The 23,399-nt window shown below is 41.7% G+C and overlaps 1 protein-coding gene across 1 annotated transcript in view; it reads right to left on the reverse strand.

The window, feature by feature from the left end:
* The window catches only part of LOC135538662 (protein TANC1-like), a 293,087-nt gene that overhangs the window by 228,787 nt on the left and 40,901 nt on the right, over positions 1–23,399 (reverse strand). The window contains 1 exon segment of the mRNA XM_064964546.1: positions 20,552–20,644. Within this exon segment, the coding sequence (XP_064820618.1) occupies positions 20,552–20,612 (61 nt within the window). The 5' untranslated portion in view covers positions 20,613–20,644.

The following is a 23,399-nucleotide window of genomic DNA, read 5'->3' on the forward strand; positions in this document are numbered from 1 at the left end:
CCACCAGTGCCAGCACCACGCATCAGGCCCACAGTGCGCCCCGCCTGTCCAGCGCTGCCGGAGCCTTCCTCCTCTCCAGAGCTGTCGGAGTCTCCCGCCTGTCCAGCGCTGCCAGAGCTCCCGCCCCTCAGTCCAGAGGCGCTAGAGCCCCTCATTCCAGAGGCGCCAGAGCTACGCAGTCCAGCGCTGCCGGAGCCTTCCTCTCCAGCGTTGCCGGAGCTTCCCGTCTGCCCAGCGCCATCAGAGTCGCCAGTCTGCCCAGCGCCATCTGAGCTACCCGTCTGCCCAGCGCCGCCTGAGCCACCTGTCTGCCCAGCGCCGCCAGTCTGCCCAGCGCCGCCAGTCTGCCCAGCGCCGCCAGTCTGCAAGGAGCCGCCAGTGCCGCCAGTCTACAAGGAGCCGCCAGTCAGCCAGGGGCCGCCAGTGCCCGCCAGTGCCGCCAGTCAGCCAGGGTCCGCCAGTCAGCCAGGGGCCGCCAGTGACTCCAATCAGCCAGGGGCCGCCAGAGCCCCTCAGCCTAGAGGCGCCAGAGCCCCTCAGCCCAGAGGCGCCAGAGCCCCTCAGCCCAGAGCCCCTGCCCCTCTGTCCAGAGCTTCCACCCCTCTGTCCAGAGCTTCCGCCCCTCTGTCCCGAGCTTGCGCCCCTCTGTCCCGAGCTGCCCCTCAGTCCAGTGGGGTCATTTAGTAGGGTCACCGTGGTTAGGAGGCCACGGAAGCGGACAAGAAGGCGGACTAAGACGATGGTGAAGCAGGGTCCGCATCCTGCGCCAGAGCCACCACCGCGGACAGACGCCCACCCAGACCCTCCCCTATAGGTTAAGGTTTTGCGGCCGGAGTCCGCACCTTTGGGGGGGGGGTACTGTCACGTTCCGACCTTTATTTCCTTTGTTTTGTCATTATTTAGTATGGTCAGGGTGTGAGTTGGGGTGGGCAGTCTATGTTTGTTTTTCTATGATTTGGGTATTTCTATGTTTCGGCCTAGTATGCTTCTCAATCAGAGGCTGGTGTCATTAGTTGTCTCTGATTGAGAATCATACTTAGGTAGCCTGGGTTTCACTGTTTGTTTGTGGGTAATTGTTCCTGCTCCTGTGTTACTGTGTTAGTTTGCACCAGTATAGGCTGTTTCGGTTTTCGTGTTTACGTTTCTTGTTTTTGTATTGTTCGTGTTTATTCGTTATTAAACATGTATGAAAATTACCACGCTGCATTTTGGTCCGCCTCTCCTTTGACTGAAGAAAACCGTAACATTAGCACAGTCACAGAAGAGAAAATAGCTAGATTCTATGAACGTGATGACATCATGGTAAAAAGGACACAATAACGAGGAAAAAGGAAAAAAAGCAGAAGTGCTTCTTGAATGGCACAATTCAGAACCTTTATCAGAAGTTTAAGAGGGAATATTCAGAGATTAAAACGTCTTACTATGAATTCTGGAAAATACGTCCTTTTTGAGTTGTCAAGCCAGTAGTCCAGGATAGGGACAAATGCTTCTGATAAATCCACGCCAACCTCCAGTTCATGGCGGACAAACTACAGTACCACAAAGCAATCAGCTGCAGCAACATTGAGAACCTTACTGAGTCTTTTTGCGGTGAGAACATGAAGAAAGAGTGCATGTACAGAGTGCTCCCTTTGCTAAGCAAAAGAGCTTAAACATCTGACTTTGATGCTGGTGAGCAGACATGGTGGTTTGAGTGGGAAAACAAAGCTGCAGAGAGAGAGAGAAGAAAAACAAAGAGGGAAACATGGAGAAGTTCACTGTAAAATTAGAAGTGTGTGGCACACTGCATATTCTACTGGATGACTTCTCCAAAAGGTTTGAAAGATAAGGTGGGGAAACACGTGTACAACATTTGACATCAACACTCCAAACTGAGAGAATTAAAAGAGAATCTGTGGAAAGAGGAAATCAATGTGCATATTGACTTTGCAGAGAACTACCTGTATAAATACACCAGTGAAATCCAGGCAGTTCACTTTGGTGATTCTCACAAGCAAGTGACCCTCCACACCTGTGTTGGATATACCACAAATTATACAGTTTCACTTTGCTCACTGAGCTCTTCTATGCAGGTGACCGACCTGCTATCTGGGCCCATCTCTCAAAAACACTAGCATACTTCCTTGAGCTCTGCCCACCGGCTACTTTTGGAATCTTAACAATGGATGTTCAAAATGTTTTCAAAAATATATATTTTTACAAAGCCATTTCCACCACACCTTGTCATTTCCACCACACCAATATTTGAGGTAAATTAATATATTATGTATAATTTACATTGATTGATTTGTTTTAGATGGAGAAATCATATGGTTGTTATAATCTCACAAAAAGGTTGGGTGGAAATATCTTATTTTTCATGATAAATACATGTTTTCAACTGTGACAAAGGAAGGTTTAAGCAGTCAGGCATCATGTTGAATTATTAATATTAGGAAAATCTTGAAAATCACTTAAAATAATATTCTATACAATGTCTAAGAAATGTGTTGTACATTAATTGTATGATACCAACCAGTAAGAATTCCGGCTCTCACAGACCTGTTAGTTTTTCTTTAAGAAGCCCTCCTGTTCTCCACTCATTACCTGTATTAACTGCACCTGTTTGAACTCATTACCTGTATAAAATACACTTGTCCACACACTCAATCAAACAGACTCCAACCTCTCCACAATGGCCAAGACCAGAGAGCTGTGTAAGGACATCAGGGATAAAATTGTAGACCTGCACAAGGCTGGGATGGGCTACAGGACAATAGGCAAGCAGCTTGGTGAGAAGGCAACAATTATTAGAAAATGGACGAAGTTCAAGATGACGGTCAATCACCCTCGGTCTGGGGCTCCATGCAAGATCTCACCTCATGGGGCATCAATGATCATGAGGAAGGTGAGGGATCAGCCCAGAACTACACAGCAGGACCTGGTCAATGACCTGAAGAGAGCTGGGACCACAGTTTCAAAGAAAACCATTAGTAATGACCATCTGGATGATCCAGAGGAGGAATGGGAGAAGGTCATGTGGTCTGATGAGACAAAAATAGAGCTTTTTGGTCTAAACTCCACTCGCCATGTTTGGAGGAATAAGAAGGATAGGTACAACCCCAAGAACACCATCCCAACCGTGAAGCATGGAGGTGGAAACATTATTCTTTGGGGATGCTTTTCTACAAAGGGGACAGGACGACTGCACCGTATTGAGGGGAGGATGGATGGGGCCATGTATCGCGAGATCTTGGCCAACAACCTCCTTCTCTCAGTAAGAGCATTGAAGATGGGTCGTGTCTGGGTCGTCCAGCATGACCACGACCCGAAACACACAGCCAGGGCAACTAAGGAGTGGCTCCATAAAAAGCATCTCAAGGTCCTGGAGTGGCCTAGCCAGTCTCCAGACCTGAACCCAATACAAAATCTTTGGAGGGAGCTGAAAGTCCGTATTGCCCAGCGACAGCCCCGAAACCTGAAGGATCTGGAGAAGGTCTGTATGGAGGACTGGGCCAAAATCCCTGCTGCAAACCTGGTCAAGAACTACAGGAAACATATGATCTCTGTAATTGCAAACAAAGGTTTCTGTACCAAATATTAAGTTCTGCTTTTCTGATGTATCAAATACTTATGTCATGCAATAAAATGCAAATGAATTACTTAAACATCATACAATGTGATTTTCTGGATTTTTGTTTTAGATTCCGTCTCTTACAGTTGAAGTGTACCTATGATAAAAATGACAGACCTCTACATGCTTTGTAAGTAGGAAAACCTGCAAAATCGGCAGTGTATCAAATACTTGTTCTCCCCACTGTATGTAGCCGTAGAAATAAGGTTTAAGAAATCAATAACTTGCTAACATCAGATAACATTCATATATTAGCCATTTCGTAGACTCACTTAGATAATTCATTTTGATGATGCATCAGTAGCAATACAAGGATATAACATTTATAGACGAGACAGAAAGGGGTGGCAGGGTAGCCTAGTGGTTAGAAGGTGGACTAGTAACCGAAAGGTTGCAAGTTCAAACCCCCGAGCTGACAAGGTACAAATCTGTCGTTCTGCCCCTGAACAGGCAGTTAACCCACTGTTCCTAGGCCGTCATTGAAAATAAGAATTTGTTCTTAACTGACTTGCCTAGTAAAATTAAAAATGGTTATGGGGGAGGTGTTGCTGAATATATTCAGAGCCATATCCCTGTAATGCTTAGAGAAGATCTTATGTCAAGTGTTATTGAAGTGTCGTGGTTGCAGGTTCACTTGGCACATCTAAAGCCTTTTCTTTTGGGGAGTTGCTAAAGGCTACCAAGTGCTAACAGTCAGTATCTAAATAATATGTGTGAAATGCTTGATAGTGTATGTGAAATAAACAGAGGTCTTGGGAACCTGAATTTCTTGGGGACCTGAATATTGACTGGTTTTCATCAAGCTGTCCGCTCAAGAGGAAGCTTGTTACTGTAGCCAGTGCCTGTAATCTGGTTCAGGTTATTAATCAACCTACCAGGGTGTTTACAAACACTACAGGAACAAGATCATCCACATGTATCGATCACATTTTTACCAATGCTGTAGAACTTTGTTTCGAAAGCTATATCCGTACCCATTGGATGCAGGGATCCCAATATAGTGGCTTTATCCAGGAAAGCCAAAGTTCCAACAGCTGGGCCTAAAAGTGTGTATAAGAGATCATACAAAAGATTTTGCTGTGACTCATGTGGATGATGTTAAAAATATTTGTTGGTCTCATGTGATAAATGAGGAGCATCCAGATGCTGCATTTGATGAGGTTATGAAATTGCTTCTTCCAATTATTGATAAACATGCACCTGTTAAGAAACTGACTGTTAGAACTGTTAAGGCTCCATGGATTGATGAGGAATTGAAAAACTGTATGGTTGAAAGAGATGAGGGAAAAGGAGTGGCTAATAAGTCTGGCTGGACATCCGACTGCCTTACTTACTGCAAATTGAGAAATTATGTGACTAAACTCAACAAAAAGAAGAAACTTATTATGAAGCCAAGATCAATGATACAAAGAATGATGGGAAAAAACATTGGAGTACTTTAAATTATGGGCAGAAAGACAAATTCAACTCCATCTTTCATCGAATCAGATGGCTTATTCATCACAAAACCATTTGATGTTGCCAATTATTTTAATGATTATTTCATTGGCTAAGTGGAAAAACCTAGGCAGGAAATGCCCACAACAAACAGTGAGCAAATATATTCATGCATAAAAAACAAATAATGATAGAAAAGGATTGCAAGTTTGAATTTTGTAAAGTTAGTGTGGGAGAGGTGGAAAAATGATTGTTAATGATCAATAATGACAAACCCCCTGGCATTGACAACTTAGATGGAAAGCTACTGAGGATGGTGGCTGACTCTATAACCACTCCTATCTGTCATATTTTTAATCTGAGCCTAGAGGAAAGTCTTTGTCCTCAAGCCTGGATGGAAGCCAAAGTAATTCCGCTACCCAAGAGTGGTAAAGCGGCTTTTACTGATTCTAACAGCAGACCTATAAGCATGCTGCCAGCTCTTAGCAAACTGTTGGGAAAAAAATGTGTTTGACCAAATACAATACTATTTCTCTGTAAACAAATTAACAACAGACTTTCAGCATGCTTATAGAGAAGGGCACTCAACATGTACTGAACTGACACAAAGTATTGATGGTTGGTTGAAAGAAATTGATAAGAAGAAGATTGTGGGAGCTGTACTGTTAGATTTCAGTGCAGCCGTTGATATTATTGACCATAACCTGTTGTTGAAAAAACTTAAGTGCTATGGCTTTTCAACCTCTGTCATATTGTGGATTCAGAGCTATCCATCTAATAGAACTCAAAGAGTTTTCTTTAATGGAAGCTTCTCTAATGTCAAACATGTAAAGTGTGGTGTACCGCAGGGCAGCTCTCTAGGCCCTCTACTCTTTCTAATGCCCGGCCACAGGCATTAAACAAAGCATGTGTGTCCATGTATGCTGATGATTCAACCATACATGCATCAGCAACCACAGCTAATGAAGTCACTGAAACCCTTAACAAAGAGTTGCAGTCTTGGAATGGGTGGCCAGTGGTCCTGAACATCTCTAAAACTAAGAGCATTGTATTTGGTACAAATCATTCCTTAGGTGCTAGACTTCAGTTGAATCTGGTAATGAATGTTTTGGCTGTTGAAGTTGAGGAGACCAAATTACCTGGTGTTACCTTAGATTGTAAACTGTCATGGTCAAAACATATATGGTTGCACAGATGGGGAGAGGTCTAGTCGTAATAAAGAGATGCTCTGCTTTTTTGACACCACATTCCAAAAAGAAAGTTCTGCAGGCTCTAGTTTTGTCTAATATTGATTATTGTCCAGTCATGTGGTCCAGTGCTGCAAGGAAAGACCTAGTTAAGCTACAGCTGGCACAGAACAGAGTAGCACGTTTTGCTCTTAATTGTAATCAGATGGCTGATATAAATACTATGCATGCCAGTCTCTCTTGGCTAAGAGTTGAGGAGAGACTGACTGCATCAGTTCTTCTTTTTATAAGAAACATTCATGTGTTCAAAATCCCAAATGGTTTCCATAGTCAACTTACACACAGCTCCGACACACACACTTATCCCACCAGACATGCCACCAGGGGTCTTTTCATAGTCCCCAAATCCAGAACAAATTCAAGAAAACGTACAGTATTATATAGAGCCCTAATTGCATGGAACGTCCTTTCATCTCATATTTCTAAATAAAGAGCAAAACTGGTTTCATAAAACAGATTCAGCAACACCTCGCAGCACAACGCCTCTCCCCTATTAGACCTAGAATGTTTGTGTGTATACAGTGATATGTAGGCTACGTGTGCCTTTTTAAAAATGTATGTACAGTTGAAGTCAGAAGTTTACATACATCTTAGCCAAATACATTTAAACTCAGTTTTTCACAATTCCTGACAATGAATCCTAGTAACAATTTGCTATCGTAGATCAGTTAGGATCACCACTTTATTTTAAGAATGTGAAATGTCAGAATAATAGTAGAGAGAATGATATATTTCAGCTTTATTTCAGCTCATGATGCCATCTATTTTGTGAAGTGCACCAGTCCCTCCTGCAGCAAAGCACCCCCACGACATGATGCTGCCACCCCTGTGCTTCACGGTTGGGATGGTGTTCTTCGGCTTGCAAGCCTCCCCCTTTTCCTCCAAACATAACAATGGCCATTATGGTCAAACAGTTCTATTTTTGTTTCATCAGACCAGGGAACATTTCTCCAAAAAGTATGATCTTTGTCCCCATGTGCAGTTGCAATCCGTAGTCTGGCTTTTTTTATGGTGGTTTTGGAGCAGTGGCTTCTTCCTTGCTGAGTGGCCTTTCAGGCTATGTCGATATAGGACTCGTTTTACTCTGGATATAGATACTTTTGTACCAGTTTTCTCCAGCATCTTCACAAGGTCTTGTGTTATTGTTCTGGGATTGATTTGTACTTTTCGCACCAAAGTACGTTCATCTCCAGGAGACAGAATGAGTCTCCTTCCTGAGCGGTATGACAACTGCGTGGTCCCATGGTGTTTACACTTGCGTACTATTGTTTGTACAGATGATTGTGGTACCTTCAGGCATTTGAAAATCGCTTCCAAGGATGAACCAGACTTGTGGAGGTCTACAATTTATTTTCTGAGGTCTTGGCTGATTTCTTTTGATTTTCCCATGATGTTAAGCAAAGAGGCACTGAGTTTGAAGGTAGGCCTTGAAATAAATCCACAGGTACACCTCCAATTGACTCAAATGATGTCAATTAGCCTATCAGAAGCTTCTAAAGCCATGACATTATTTTCTGGAATTGTCCAAGCTGTTTAAAGGCACAGTCAACTTAGTGTATGTAAACTTCTGACCCACTGGAATTGTGATACAGTGAATTATAAGTGAAATAGTCTGTCTGTAAGCAATTGTTGGAAAAATTACTTGTGTCATGCACAAAGGAGATATCCTAACCTACTTTAAAAAAACTTTAGTTTGTTAACAAGAATTTTGTGGAGTGGTTGAAAAATTAGTTTTAATGACTCCAACCTAAGTATGTAAACTTACGACTTCAACTGTAGTTCTGTCCTTGACAGTTCTTGTCTAATGATGTTCTGTATTATGTCATTCTGTATTATGTTACATGTTTTGTGTGGACCCCAGGAAGAGTAGCAGCTGCTTTTGCAACACCTAATGGGGATCCTAATCGAATACCAAAAATACCAAAATATTAACGATATAGTCAACTAACTAGAACTAACATGTTAGTAAACAACCCAGTCGATGCATTCAATCACGCAGTACAGTCTCCAGCATGCAGTATAGCAGTTACACAATAAATTAATAAAACTGAAAGCATTCCTCTCTGTTTGAGTCAGGTTGCTGAGTAGGCTTAGTGAAGTGAAACATACAACATATAGCTAGCTCTCTCGCTCTCTGCAACTTCTCCATTTTTGAATAAATTAATTTGAAATTAATAAATTTAAATTTAAATTATAAATTAATTAATAAGATTACATGGACAGGTCAGCACTCACACTATATGAATTATTATTGTCTATTTAACTATTTATTTAACTAATTATTGTCTTTCTCTCTCATTGTGTCAACTACTCACCACACTTTATGAACTGCAGTGCTAGCTAGCTGTAGCTTATGCTTTCAGTACTAGATTCATTCTCTGATCCTTTGATTGGATGGACAAGACGTTCATTCATACAGCAAAAGCTCTGATAGGATGGAGGACGCCCTCCGGAAGTTGTCATAATTACTGTGTAAGTCTATGGAAGGGGTGAGAACCATGAGCCTCCTAGGTTTACTATGGAAGCCAATGTATCTAGAGGAGAATGGAAAATAGCTGTCCTCCAGTTACACCATGGTGCTACACTAGAGTGCTGTTGAAGCTACTGTAGACCGTTATTGCAAAACTGTGTGTTTAATTTGGTTATTTGGTGATATTTATAGAATAGTTTTATCTAAAAAGGATAACTGGGGAGCTCCATTGGTTCCAATGTTCCATTGTCACAAAGTGTCTCAGAGTAGGATTTGCTAATCTAGGACCAGTTTTTCCTATTGCATAATGAATAAGATTACATGGACATGTCAGCACTCACACTATATGAATACAGGCCAATAAATGTATTCCCTGACAGAAATTTATGAAAATACAGGGCTAAGCTCACCATGGCTACATTAACTAGGCAGCAACAACAGCATAAAACACAATGTTTAAATGTCAATGGTATGGAGACAATTCTGGACACAATTTGCTGGATAGAATTTCAACCACTCAAAGAATGGCCCTTGAATGCAGCCACTAAAACTAAGATTCACTTTTCACAGAATAATTTAGGCTTAGTTGTGACAAACAGGGGAGAGAAATATGAAAAGCTGCAGGAATCTCTGCTATGTCTGTTCAAGTGAAATCCTCACACATACAGAATCTCTCTCACGATACAGTAGACAAAACCGTTCTTTAAGATTTCATCCTGTTTTCCTCCTTTGTGGATGTTTTTAACATGCGTCAATAATTCATTTGACTCTACAGGGGAATGTTTGACTTGAATAACACATTTTTAGGCCTAATCACTGCAATATTGTGAATGTTCAGGGCTTTGGCTCGAGACAAAATTGGACAGCAGAACACTAGAATGACAACAGCCCTGAGTGACAGCCATGTGTTTTCCTCTTTTGTCTGCCCCTCCATCACCAAACTAGGCATACCCTCCGATGTCCCAAACATAGGGAAGCTCTGTCGAGACAGCCTGTACCAGCCACCCTCACAGCTGAGAGAACAACGTGGAGGTCTACATTTTACCACAACCACCACTAGGGTAGCAAAAGGAGGGTATATAACTGGAAACTTTCTAAGTTTACCAGTAAACAACCAGAATTTCAGTATCTTTCAAGGATTTATGTAATATATCACAAGACATCTAGTGGCCCTTTTGAGTACTTCAGATTATCACAGGTGTCTGTAATAATCTAGCCCTCTGTGACTTTATCACATGTAAAATACATGAAATAATTAAATAAGATGCAAACATTTTTTTAATAGAATGACAAAGCTGTAAAACATTGTCCTAAAAATAAACCATCAATTTAGTGAATACCATAGGTGTTTAATATGAGGTTATAAGCATGAAATATCCTTAATATATATATATGTTTAGAAACTTGTATTTATTCTACTGTCAATATGTATTTGTTGTCAATGTTTTGGCGTCAAACTGGTGGCAGTTATGAAAAAAGTCAATAGTTGGAAGAGATGCATAGTTAATAAAAAATAATGGCATTGATTAAATACTTTTTAAATGTATTAATTTATTTTCTTTGAACCATATGGTCTATCAACTAGAAACTCATTGACAATATGGACACAGATATAATAAATTAATACTATATATTAATACATTTTTTACGTTATTCAAGTATAAATGACCAAAGTTACGATATATTGCTATAGATTCTGTTAATTACCAAAATTTCTGAAGTTTTAGGTAACTTTGGTAAATTACAATTTGGCAGAATTGTTATATTTGTTTAATCTTTCATTTCCTGAGAGGTAAATGACATGGGACAAGCTGCCTTTTGGAGCTCAAAGTCCTGATTAAACATTGCTCTTATTAAAGAACAGGGTGCTTGAGAAAGAAGCAGAAGTAATAAAGTGGTACATTCTTGTCAGAGTTTACTTTTTGCGTAAGCCTCTCAATTAAATGTGGTTTACATCAATTGGATTTTGGTCTGAAGAGCAAAACCACCGCCTGCTGTGGGAGCTCTTTGAAGGAAAGGTCGGTGGCCATGTTCCTCAGTCTCTGGCTGGATGCCATGCCAGATCTGATGAGATGACAGGAACATCAATGAAGTGCATTCCAATTGCTTGGGAATCTGTAAATGTGCAAGGCGTTATCATCAACTGAGCCATAGTATAGATAGATGGTCCATGCAATTGAACATGGGAGTGGGAGTAAGACATGTTTAGTCCTCCAAGTCTTGCTCCACATGAGCAAGATGTGACTTAGCCTATCAAAAAGGATAATGTCATAATTATATAACACATTTACTTCGAATTACAATGGCATGATAACATACTATGTAGCAGTGTTGGGGTCAACTCCAACTCCTTTAATTCAGAAAGTAAACCGAATTCCAATTCCAAAATGTCCTAATTGAAAAGCATTGAAGTGAATTGGAATTTCAGTGTACTTCCTGAATTGACTGGAATTTAAATGGAATTGCCCCCAACCCTGCTATGTAGTACAGTAAAATATAACAAATATAAGATTTTTACACTGTATAGGTAGGCCTAGTGAAGTAAGATTGCCCCACAACTGCTGACAAAGACGAGTCAGCAAATTGGGTACGTATAGGGCTAGGTTCACCACCTGTAGCCTACATTATTGATGAATGAAAAAGCTCAGTTTGCTGTGAATACTGTCTCCTCCTTTCAGACTAGTGGTTAACGCAGCCAGGGCAGTATGCTTGGGCCCACTCTGTAATGACTCTTACTGACTCTCTGACTAGCTGGCCGGTGTGTTGGCGTGTGGCCGAGCTCGTAGGGCTCCTGCCAACTGGTAGCGGGCAAGGGAGTCAGTGGTGAGGAGTAGCTGAGGCAGTTTAGCCTAGCCGCCCCAGAGAGTACAAGGCAAGGACATGCTAGTGTGATTAACACTGGCCAAAAGAGACAGCTCTGTATGGCAGCTGGCTGTCTCCTCCAGCTCAGCAGATAGAGCTATATCTAGAGCTGGGAGCCGCAAGAGGGATGTGAGTCCAGCTCACACAGCCTGAGCCTTCACAGTCAGTTACCCTTGGCTCTGGGCTCTGATCACTACATTAAGAGAGAGGGAACTGGTGGAATGTGAAAGTAGTACTCCCCAGACAGAACAGTTGGAAGGTAAAGGTAAAACTTTACTCTAGAAAGTAAGCTGTCTCTGCGCTGGGAAGTAAGACATCAGAGGAATAGAGCTTGAGGGTCCTGCTGTGAGGAACGAAACGCTGAAGGGATGTAGGTATGTAGCTGTAGCGCTCCCCAAAGACAGAGTGCTAAATCTCAGAGGGAAGACAGTACACTGAAACATTAGACTCTCTTCATGTGGTTCTAGTCTGCCAGAGGGACAAGATAGGGCCCGCAGTTCAGCTTCGCTCCATCTCCAACTCATAAAATACATAACACCTTCAATGCATCAGAGTTAGGACTTTCAAATATATGGGCCACTACATATCTTTAGACGTAGTTGAAAGCCTCTTGCCAATAATTAATGACAGACGAAAGGCATGTAAGCCTATTTTACAGGTTGTCACACAGATAGGAATACTCTAACTCTGAAAATGTCTCAAGGACAAATTGATTTGGCAGTAGAAGCTAAAGTGAAATGTCAATGTCATGTTTCAATGTGATTTTACGAAGTGAAATATCTCCCATGCTGGCCGTACCAATTTCCTAAGTGCTTCTTCAAGAGTTCTCCTTTAAAAACCCATATTGTGCCCTTATTGTTGCTGCTGTGCACCCTGCCAACTGCACCTCCTAGCTGTTAAGAGGCTAACAGGAGGAACCCTCCATAAAACCAGCGTATATCCTCAAAGAGAATACCAATTAATCCAGACAAGTTTAATTTTACAACTACATAATCCACTGAGCTCCCGGTGCCTTGAGCCTCAAATCCATAAACGTCAGTGAGGCCTACTGGCAATGTGACCTTTTTAAATAAAGTGTTCACATCAAAGTCCAGAGGCCAAAGCTAACCAGTATCCCACTTCCGGAATGCCAGACCATAAAAAAAGTGTACTTAGAAGGGATTAAAAAGGCCAGTTCCGTACAGCAGATTTGGATGAGGTGGAGTAGTGGTAGGAGTAAAGAAGGGGAAGGAGTGAATTAGCAAATGGTGTGTTTGTGGACCCTGGCAATGCGGGGCTCCTAGAGGCAGCCTAATGACTGCACTCCGTCTGGTACGGGGGCCAAGTTTCCCTGACTCCTTTTAAGTTGCCTCCAGACCACAGCTACCATGTTATGAGGAACATATGCCCAGCTATCATGCAATTATACAATTATCAAGATTTTTCCTGCCACTAATTTCCATGACATGTCTCTCTGTGGACTTTTGATATGCTTTTGTAAAGCATTTATTGCTGTCATTCTCTTTACAGGGAATGGGGGTTGACTTGAATTATTGCTGGTCTCCCTGTCATGTTTTCTCTAGAAATGCTCTACTGGTTAATGCTGTCTCAATGGTGACTGTTGTGACCCATCCATAACGAATACAAATAGATTTGATGAGTTAAATGAGGAATTGGGGGGGCTCAAAACAATTCCAAACACAGCAGTAAGCAGTAAGCGTTATACAATATCTGAAACAATTCCAAACACAGCAGTAAGCAATACCCCATATCCAGTCATATCCAATTCCGATATAAAAGCTCATCTTTGTGCATAAGTAAGATATGAATGTGCCATGAGGAAACAATCACATTTTCACAAATTAAAAAGGAATTTTGACTCAACTGTATCGGACCAGATGGTAGATTTAAGCATTATTTCTCTGTCCAATACCATTTGGAAGCATAATACAATCTTTATTCACACCAGAACAGACGGTTCATTTAATATTTTATGTGCAATATGTTACAATCGAGGCACGGAGAGCACTTGATATTCTGCAGTGTACCCGTTCTGATTAGTATGACCGTTTCCAGGACTACTGTGTTACTAACCTTATTCCAGGCCCCCCCTAGATGAGCACTGATTTTACAAACAAATGGATCTTTTCAGGGGAAATAAAGAAGTATCAAATACCTGGTTTCCCATTTATTAAGCAAATGTAACATTTACTTACAGAGTAATAATTGAATATCTAAAAACCAAAGCCTTTTTGTTGCTACCACTCTTTCATTCCAATGAATGGCCAATTCTTGTCACGACTTCTGCCGAAGTTGTTGCCTCTCCTTGTTCGGGCAGTGCTCGGCGTTCGACGTCACCGGTCTCCTAGCCATCATTGATCCATTTTTCATTTTCCATTGGTTTTGTCTGACTTCCCTGCCACCTATACACATATGCCTGACAATTCTTGATTTACAGATTGAAACAATTGGAATTGGAATTCCTCTGCTAGTCATTTAAAAAGATGCTGATATATATATACTGTAAATGACCATTTGTTTTTTCTATATCTACCTACTGCCGGAGGTCATGCTGGCTTTTTTTTCCCATCTATAAGGACAACAGAGTGACTGAATGACCACCACTAATGACTGCCACCAAGAAATCAAAGGCTGAGGCAGCTCATCTGTCCTGCCCTGAATAGAGGAGAGGTGTGGCTGACTTTTATTGTCCCAGCATGGGAAAGGGAGCGAGACCTGATTTGCTTGATGGATAGCGTTTAACTGGGGAAAGAGCAGAGGGAAATGGTGATGTAGCTTATTCCCGTCATTTACATCCAACAGCTCAGCTACTGCAAACAGTCCTGTGTGTGTTCGCCTCTGAATGTGACTAGGGTTGCAGATTTTGGGGAATATTCAGAGGTGGAAACTTTCCATTGGAATAAACATGACTATATGGGAATTAACAGGAATATATGGGAATTAGTGAAAATGTATGCAAATTAATATTAATACCATTTAAATGTAATGTTTTTTTCCTTGGATATATTTACCATATCATATGGAGACAGAAATAGACATAATTGCAAATGATTAAATCCTTCCAATATATATATGTATAAAAAAATAAAAATAAAAGTTATGAATTTAACTTTATTTAAATTAGTTGACTCTTCACATGGGATGATTATACTGAACAACAAAAGAAAGGGAATATTGAATGATCTCTAATGATCAATCACATCTCCAAATATCATCTTCAACATACATCTGTAAAATGACAGTCAAGAAACTAAAGCTTTGGTTGTCTCCCTCTCAGGCTTCCATGTTTTCTCCCTGGACCTCCTCAATGTCCACCTCTTGAACATTAGACTCTGAGGCCTCATCTTCACTGTCGCTTTCCAACCTTCTTGAAGATGGCTCGTTGTCAGGCTCAAAAAGCCTCAAATTTTCCCGGATGGCCACCAATTTTTCAACCCTTGTATTGATCAGCCTGTTGCGTGCTTTGGTGTGTGTGTTCCCAAACAAGGACCAGTTGCGCTCCTCGGCGGCTGATGTTGGTGGGATTTGGAGGATAATGGAGGCAACAGGGGAAAGAGCCTCAGATCCAAGAAGTCCCTGCCACCAGGTGGCTAATGAGATATGTTGGCACGACTGCCATATTGCATATTCATCCCAAAGCCCTTGCTTGGAAGTGTATTTCGCCAGACTGCCAGAACCTTGCCCTCATCCAGGCCAAGGTGACGACATACAGTAGTGATGACACCATAGGCCTTGTTGATCTCTGCAACAGACAGGAAGCATACTTGGGGTCCAACATGTACTCTGCAGCATGTATGGGCTTCAGGCAGAAGTATTCACGCTTTTGATCTACTTCAGAACTGCAGTTTCCTCTGCTTGGAGCAACAGTGAAGTAGGCAGGGCTGTAATGATTTCTTCTCATACATCTGCAAGCAGAATCTGAACATCAGACAGGATGGCATAGTCTCTCTCAATCCATGCAATGGCTTCTGCTATAGGTTTCAGTAGTTTCAGGCTGCTTGTCACTCTCTCCTAAAATACATAATCCAGGAGGATCCTCTTGATAGGGCTGTCCATATCGGCAGACTGTGATATGGTCATTTCTTGGAGAGACTCCTTCCCCTCCAGGAGACTGTCAAACATGATGACAACACCACCCCAATGAGTGTTGCTGGGCAGCTTCAATGTTGTGCTCTTATTCTTCTCACTTTGCTTGGTAAGGTAGATTGCTGCTATAACTTGATGACCATTCACATACCTAATCATTTCCTTGGCTCTGTTGTAGATTGTATCCATTGTTTTCAGGCCATGATGACCTTGAGGAGCATATTCAATGCATGAGCAGCACAGCCAATGGATGTGATGTGAGGGTAGGACTCCTCCACTTTAGACCATGCAGCCTTCATGTTTGCAGCATTGTCTGTCACCAGTGCAAATACCTTATGTGGTCCAAGGTCATTGATGACTGCCTTCAGCTCATCTGCAATGTAGAGACCGGTGTGTCTGTTGTCCCTTGTGTCTGTGCTCTTGTAGAATACTGGTTGAGGGGTGGAGATGATGTAGTTAATTATTCCTTGTCCATGAACATTCGACCACTCATCAGAGATGATTGCAATACAGTCTGCTTTCTCTATGATTTTCTTGACCTTCACTTGAACTCTGTTGAACTCTGCATCCAGCAAATTAGTAGATAAAGCATGTCTGGTTGGAGGGGTGTATGCTGGGTGAGGAACATTCAGAAATCTCTTCCAATACACATTGCCTGTGAGCATCAGATGTGAACCAGTTGCATACACAGTTCGAGCAAGACATTCATCAGCATTTCTCTTACTACGTTCCTCTATTGAGTCAAAAAAACTTCTGATTCCTGGAGGACCATGAGCTGTTGCTATCGATATGGTGTCTGATTAATCATTTACACCTCTAATAGAAGTAGAGGGACTTTTGTCAGAGGCTTGTTGTGAGCGCTGAGGGAACTTTATGCACCTGGCCAAATGATTCTGCATCTTTGCTGCATTCTTCACATATGATTTGGCACAGTATTTGCAAATGTACACAGCTTTTCCTTCTACATTAGCTGCAGTGAAATGTCTCCACATATCAGATAGTGCCTCTGACATTTTCCTGTAAAGATTAGTACAAAAAATGAGTACAAATAAATAAATACAATTCCATGTACATATATATAGTTAAGCAGTTAGATTAAACAAATCCTTTGTAAAGATAAATGTTTTAAAAAGAAACATGTATGGAAACAGGTGAATTAACACTCCTCAGTTAGCAGGCTCAATCAAGCTAAAACCACATAGTAGCAAAAACTAACTAGCAGAAATCATTAACAAGTTAGAAATTATTTAAATACTTTTCTGTAGGCTACTATTTACTAGTTAACAAAATATAATGTATGTCACATAAAATATATTAACCCCACCCAGTATTGTAATCAAATATTACCAGAAAACATGTAGTCCTTGGCTCAGATAGTGTAGTAGTGTGGGCTCAATAGCATCTCTTTAGTGTGTAAGATCTTGAGAATCAGCTGTACATGTGATGGAAGAGTGCACTGCACATGTGATGGAAGAATGAGCTGTGCATGCAGAGGATTGCAATTTCATTGAATTGGGGATAGTTAAACCAAAATATGCCACAAGACCAAGAATTGTCTTATGTGTATCCCCCAAAAAATATTCACTGTTATAAGCTAACTTTTTTGATGAATTTAAGCTAAATTCCCCAAATTCCCAGGCTTAACTTCCCATGGAAAATTTCCGAAACATTCCGGAAACTTTACGGAAAGTTTCCGACCCTTTGCAACCCTAGTGGTGACTGACTAGGCTGACACACAATGGGTGTCTGGTCATCAGAGATTGATTCATAACATGTTAGACAGGTTTCAACACCTTTACTGAAAACATTACATTGGCTTTCAACATCGCTATTCAAGATTGCAAACGAGAATGGACAGTATCATAGTAACCCTTGCGGGAGACTACTGTATCGCCGACTACTGTGATTCATTGCCTCTACAGCAGAGATCATCAACTAGATTCAAACGTGGGATGATATTTTCTTGAGCAGATAGTCAGGGGACCGAAACATAATTACAAATAATTTGTAGACTGCAAAACAGATATAACATTTAACTAAGACATCATAATTTCAAACCTTGCGTACATTTGTATACTATCACATATCTGTCTACTATGCATTGGAATACTTTGAAACAGATTTCCAAAATGAAAATCAATTGGAGCTGATTAGCTGGTGTTTATATAGTATTTTATGTCCAACAATAAAATGTCATAAAAATAATAATAATGATATTATATTCTTTGCTTAAAAATCACACGCGGGCCACCCTGCCGTACAGTATAAGGTCCCAAGTCAACGGATATGTGTTCAGAGTAAGGGCCTGCAGTTACATTCCTCATACAGTCCTGAACTGTGGCTCTTACTGTCATATGGGGTGTCCCAAATTCCCTATATAGTGCATTACATTAGACCAGGGCCCCTACATAGGGAATAGGGTACCATTTGGGACGCATACTGAGAGAGGGTTGCTCTTGCTGCGGGCGATTCCCTGATCCACCTCTACGCAGACGACACCATTCTATATACTTCCGGCCCGTCCTTGGACACTGTGCTATCTAACCTCCAAACGAGCTTCAATGCCATACAACACTCCTTCCGTGGCCTCCAACTGCTCTTAAACGCTAGTAAAACCAAATGCATGCTTTTCAACCGATCGTTGCCTGCACCCGCATGCCCGACGAGCATCACCACCCTGGATGGTTCCGACCTTGAATATGTGGACACCTATAAGTACCTAGGTGTCTGGCTAGACTGTAAACTCTCCTTCCAGACTCATGTCAAACATCTCCAATCTAAAATCAAATCAAGAGTCGGCTTTCTATTCCGCAACAAAGCCTCCTTCACTCACGCCGCCAAACTTACCCTAGTGAAACTGACTTTCCTACCGATCCTCGACTTCGGCGATGTCATCTACAAAATTGCCTCCAACACTCTACTCAGCAAACTGGATGCAGTTTATCACAGTGCCATCCGTTTTGTCACTAAAGCACCTTATACCACCCACCACTGCGACTTGTATGCTCTAGTCGGCTGGCCCTCGCTACATATTCGTCGCCAGACCCACTGGCTCCAGGTCATCTACAAATCCATGCTAGGTAAAGCTCCGCCTTATCTCAGTTCACTGGTCACGATGGCAACACCCATCCGTAGCACGCGCTCCAGCAGGTGTATCTCACTGATCATCCCTAAAGCCAACACCTCATTTGGCCGCCTTTCGTTCCAGTACTCTGCTGCCTGTGACTGGAACGAATTGCAAAAATCCCTGAAGTTGGAGACTTTTATCTCCCTCACCAACTTCAAACATGTGCTATCTGAGCAGCTAACCGATCGCTGCAGCTGTACATAGTCTATTGGTAAATAACCCACCCATTTTCACCTACCTCATCCCCACACTGTTTTTATTTATTTACTTTTCTGCTCTTTTGCACACCAGTATCTCTACCTGTACATTGACCATCTGATCATTTATCACTCCAGTGCTAATCTGCAAAATTGTAATTATTCGCCTACCTCCTCATGCCTTTTGCACACAATGTATATAGACTCGCCTTTTTTGTACTGTGTTATTGACTTGTTAATTGTTTACTCCATGTGTAACTCTGTGTTGTCTGTTCACACTGCTAAGCTTTATCTTGGCCAGGTCGCAGTTGCAAATGAGAACTTGTTCTCAACTAGCCTACCTGGTTAAATAAAGGTGAAAAAATAAAAAATAAAAAAATAAAAAAAGAGGGTGTGGGAGAGATGTGAGAGGTGTAACCTGACACAGAAGGAAGATAGCCAGTGTCTATTTGTATTCACAGTTTGTCGACTGTTATATTAACAGAGGCAAGCCGCAGCCTGATCTCAAGGAGATCCCGTAAAAAGAAGAGCAAATTGACTCAACTGTATGAAACAGCCCCTGGACAAGGCAAACATGAGCAGAAGATACTTAACTACTGTACTGCTATAAACTACCAATTATGCTACTTAGCTACAACTGTTCCTTCCTATAGTAGGAGTGTCTAGACCAGACAAACATAGCCTTGTATTAGCATATGTCAAGTTTATAAAAAGATAGATCCTGGTCTATGTTTGCTAGAGGTGAGTCAGAAATGAATTAGCACTGCTGAGTGACTCACACAAAAAAATGGATTCCCTGTTACAATGGAAAATGGTTAATATTCCAAAAGGTTACATGGACGAGCCAGAACAACACCTCCATCCTGATGGGGATGTCAAACTGACAATAACAGTGGTGTCAAATATTATACCAGTTCAAAATCCTCCAGCGTTGTTCTCACTGCAATGATAAGGCCTAACTGTTCATTATCCGAGCCCCATTTCTAGTCCAACATTTTACATGTTGAAACAGAGACTGTGGTGTTGGTTACTTACAGCCAATAAAGACTGTTTATAAACACTGAAAACATGGAGCCATGGTGCTTATACAGTGGCAGTGACACCAGTTTATGACCATATATAGTGTATGTTCGAACTGCTTGCTCACTACAAATGTTGGCTCAGATGATGAAATGTTTATGAACAGCAATGAAATTAGCCATATTTCTTGTGCTTTCTTCTCAACTCTATGTGCATATTTCTACCTCTTAACTTGAGATGTAAAATTACTATGTAGGCCTATTATGACAAACCCTTTGATATTGCCATTGAACTTCCAATAATATCCTTTGTCATTCTGAATAAAAAGCAGGTCTAAACAATTCATAGATGGCCATAAAACCAGACAAATAATGGAGACAGGTTGAGACAGGTCTATCTGTGAAATAAGCTATCCTAAGGGAAACATGTTGCTGCACAATGATCAAAGTGACCATGTCGTGGTTGCAGCAGTTCAGTCATAACTCAACATACCTGGTTCCTTCTTGCTCCCCTTCCCTCCATCTCTGTTCTTCTTCAGCACTGCCTTGAACATGGTCTGATTCTTGGAATCCTCTCACTCTCCCCCTGCAAAAACAAAACATTTTGACACTCAAGAGAGAGCAGAACAGGCAGAGAGTGAGTGAGCGAGTCTACAGAAACTTTACACGCTGATGATAACGCATCCTGCATTTAATACACTCTTCTCCTGACACTCCTCTGAGATTTTTCCCACAGCGCTCCCAATCCGGCAGGTCATCTCTAGAGGGCCGACCACGGAAAGAATGATCTAATAATTAAACAGAACGGGCAAGGTCTGCTATCTTGTTATGCAGGAAAATAGTTTGTCAGATTCTCCACATTCCACATGTAAATTGATGCTGCTGAACTTGGGCCTTCAAGCTCACTTTTCACGAAATTCTAACATTTGGATATATTCACTGAATCTTTAGAATCAGAGTCAAGAGGCATGTATAGTGCATTTGGAAAGTATTCAGACCCCTTCACTTTTTCCACATTTTGTTACATTACATTATTCTAAGATTAATACAAATAAAAAAAAAGATCATCAATCTACACACAATACCATAATGACAAAGCAAAAACAGGTTTTTACATTTTTTTGCAAATTTATAAAAAATAGAAAAAGAAATATAACATTTACATAAGTATTCAGACACTTTACTCAGTACATTTTGAAGCACCTTTGGCAGCGAATACAGCCTCGATTCTTCTTGGGTATGACGCTACAAGCTTGGCACACCTGTATTTGGAGAGTTTCTCCCATTCCTCTCTGTAGATCCTCTCAAGCTCCGTCAGGTTGGATGGGGAAGGTCACAACACAGCTATTTTTAAGTCTTACCAGGGATGTTAGGTCAGGTTCAAGCCCGAGCTTGGGCTGGGACAATCAAGGACATTCACAGACTTGTCCCGAAGCCACTCCTGCGTTGTCTTGGCTGTATGCTTGGGGTTGTTTTTCTGTTGGAAGGTGAACCTTCACCCCAGTCTGAGGTCTTGAGCGCTCCGGAGCAGGTTTCCATCAAGGATCTCTCTTTACTTTGCTCCGTTCATCTTTCCTCGATCCTGACTAGTCTCCCATTCCCTGCCGCTGAAAAACATCCCCACAGCATGATGCTGCCACCACCATGCTTCACAGTAGGGATGGTGCCAGGTTTCCTCCAGACTTAATGCTTGGCATGCAGGCCAAAAAGTTCAATCTTGGTTTCATCAGACCAGAGAATCTTGTTTCTCATGGTCTGAGAGTCCTTTAGGTGCCTTTTGGCAAACTCCAAGCGGGCTGTCATGTGCCTTTTACTGCGGTGGCTTCCGTCTGGCAACTCTACCATGAAGGTCTGATTGGTGGAGTTCTGCAGAGATGGTTGTCCTTCTGGAAGGTTTCCCATCTTCACAGAGGATCTCTGGAGCTCTGTCAGAGTGACCATTGGGTTCTTGATTACCTCCCTGACCAAGGCCCTTCTTCCACGATTGCTCAGTTTTGCCAGGTGGCCAGCTCTAGGAAGGGTCTTGGTGGTTCCAAACTTCTTCCATTCAAGAATGATGGAGCCCACTGTGTTCTTGGGGACCTTCAATGCGGCATAAATGTTTTGGTAACCTTATCCAGATCAGATTTTTGTTCTGACATGCACTGTCAACTGTTGGACCTTATATAGACAGGTGCCTTTCCAAATCTTGTCCAATCAATTGAATTTACCACAGGTGCACTCCAATCAAGTTGGAGAAACATCTCAATGATGATTAATAGAAACAGGATGCACCGGAGCTCATTTTTGAGTCTCATAGCAAAGGGTCTGAATACATATGTAAACCTGTTTTCACTTTGTCTGTGTGGGATATTATGTGTAGATTGATGAAAAAAGGGAAGGGGTCTGAATACTTTTAGAATACAGTGCATGCTGGTAACTTGAAGTAATATAGCTAGGTAAAAAGACCTTGGTGAATTGCATTTTGTTGTGATTTATGTTCTGCGATTCAAACATCTATTACTTTAAAAAACAGGAGTGTTACTGTTCTGGTTGGCCATGTTCTCGCATTCACAGTGGAATGCAGCCCCACATTAGAGCCCAAACTATTAACAACCCTGACTTTGTCAACACCTCATATATTGTTTTTCTTCACTCTTCACTTCCTAATAGCTGAATACATGGTGGTGAATTTGGCACTCTACTTATAGAACCAGCACATTATTCACCATGGAGATGGAGAGCGAATATCTTTTTGCACACAGGCTGCAAGAAACCAGAATGTGGGCCATCAGTAAGCTAGCCTGGGGCCCAGGGGCTCCACATAGATCTCCACTGGCTCCTGGGGATGTGGAGGAAAAAACAATTGTTTTTCATTAGCAGGGAGGCCTTCCGAGACACATCAATCCAAGCCCTCAGTTGAGACGATGTGCACTAGCCATCTTTTGACAGACTAATGGGGATGAATGACGAAAGATGAGGGGGCAAGACAGTTACCTTGCTGGATCTGTACCACACAGCTTCTTCAAAACAGGCATAACAAGCTTTTTCACTCAATATTTTTCTAAGGCACAATGAGACTGCAAAATCCATCTGAAATCATATTGGGTGGGAATATACTGGGACTAGCCTAAATCTGTCTAGACAAACAAACTGTACAACGTCAGAACACTAAAACAAAAGACAGAGGATCAGTGAGGCCAAGAAAAGCACACACAACACTCACCTTCAAAATACACATTCATGACTAGCCTATTCATTGAATTATAATGAAGGTACATCACCTTCAGTCTGACTACACCCAGAGAGTAGCCTATTAAAACATGTAACAGTCTAAACCCTGTCAAAGACGGGGCAGGGGT

The sequence above is a fragment of the Oncorhynchus masou genome, unplaced genomic scaffold, assembly GCF_036934945.1.
Source record: "Oncorhynchus masou masou isolate Uvic2021 unplaced genomic scaffold, UVic_Omas_1.1 unplaced_scaffold_16___fragment_2___debris, whole genome shotgun sequence".
NCBI lineage: Eukaryota > Metazoa > Chordata > Actinopteri > Salmoniformes > Salmonidae > Oncorhynchus > Oncorhynchus masou.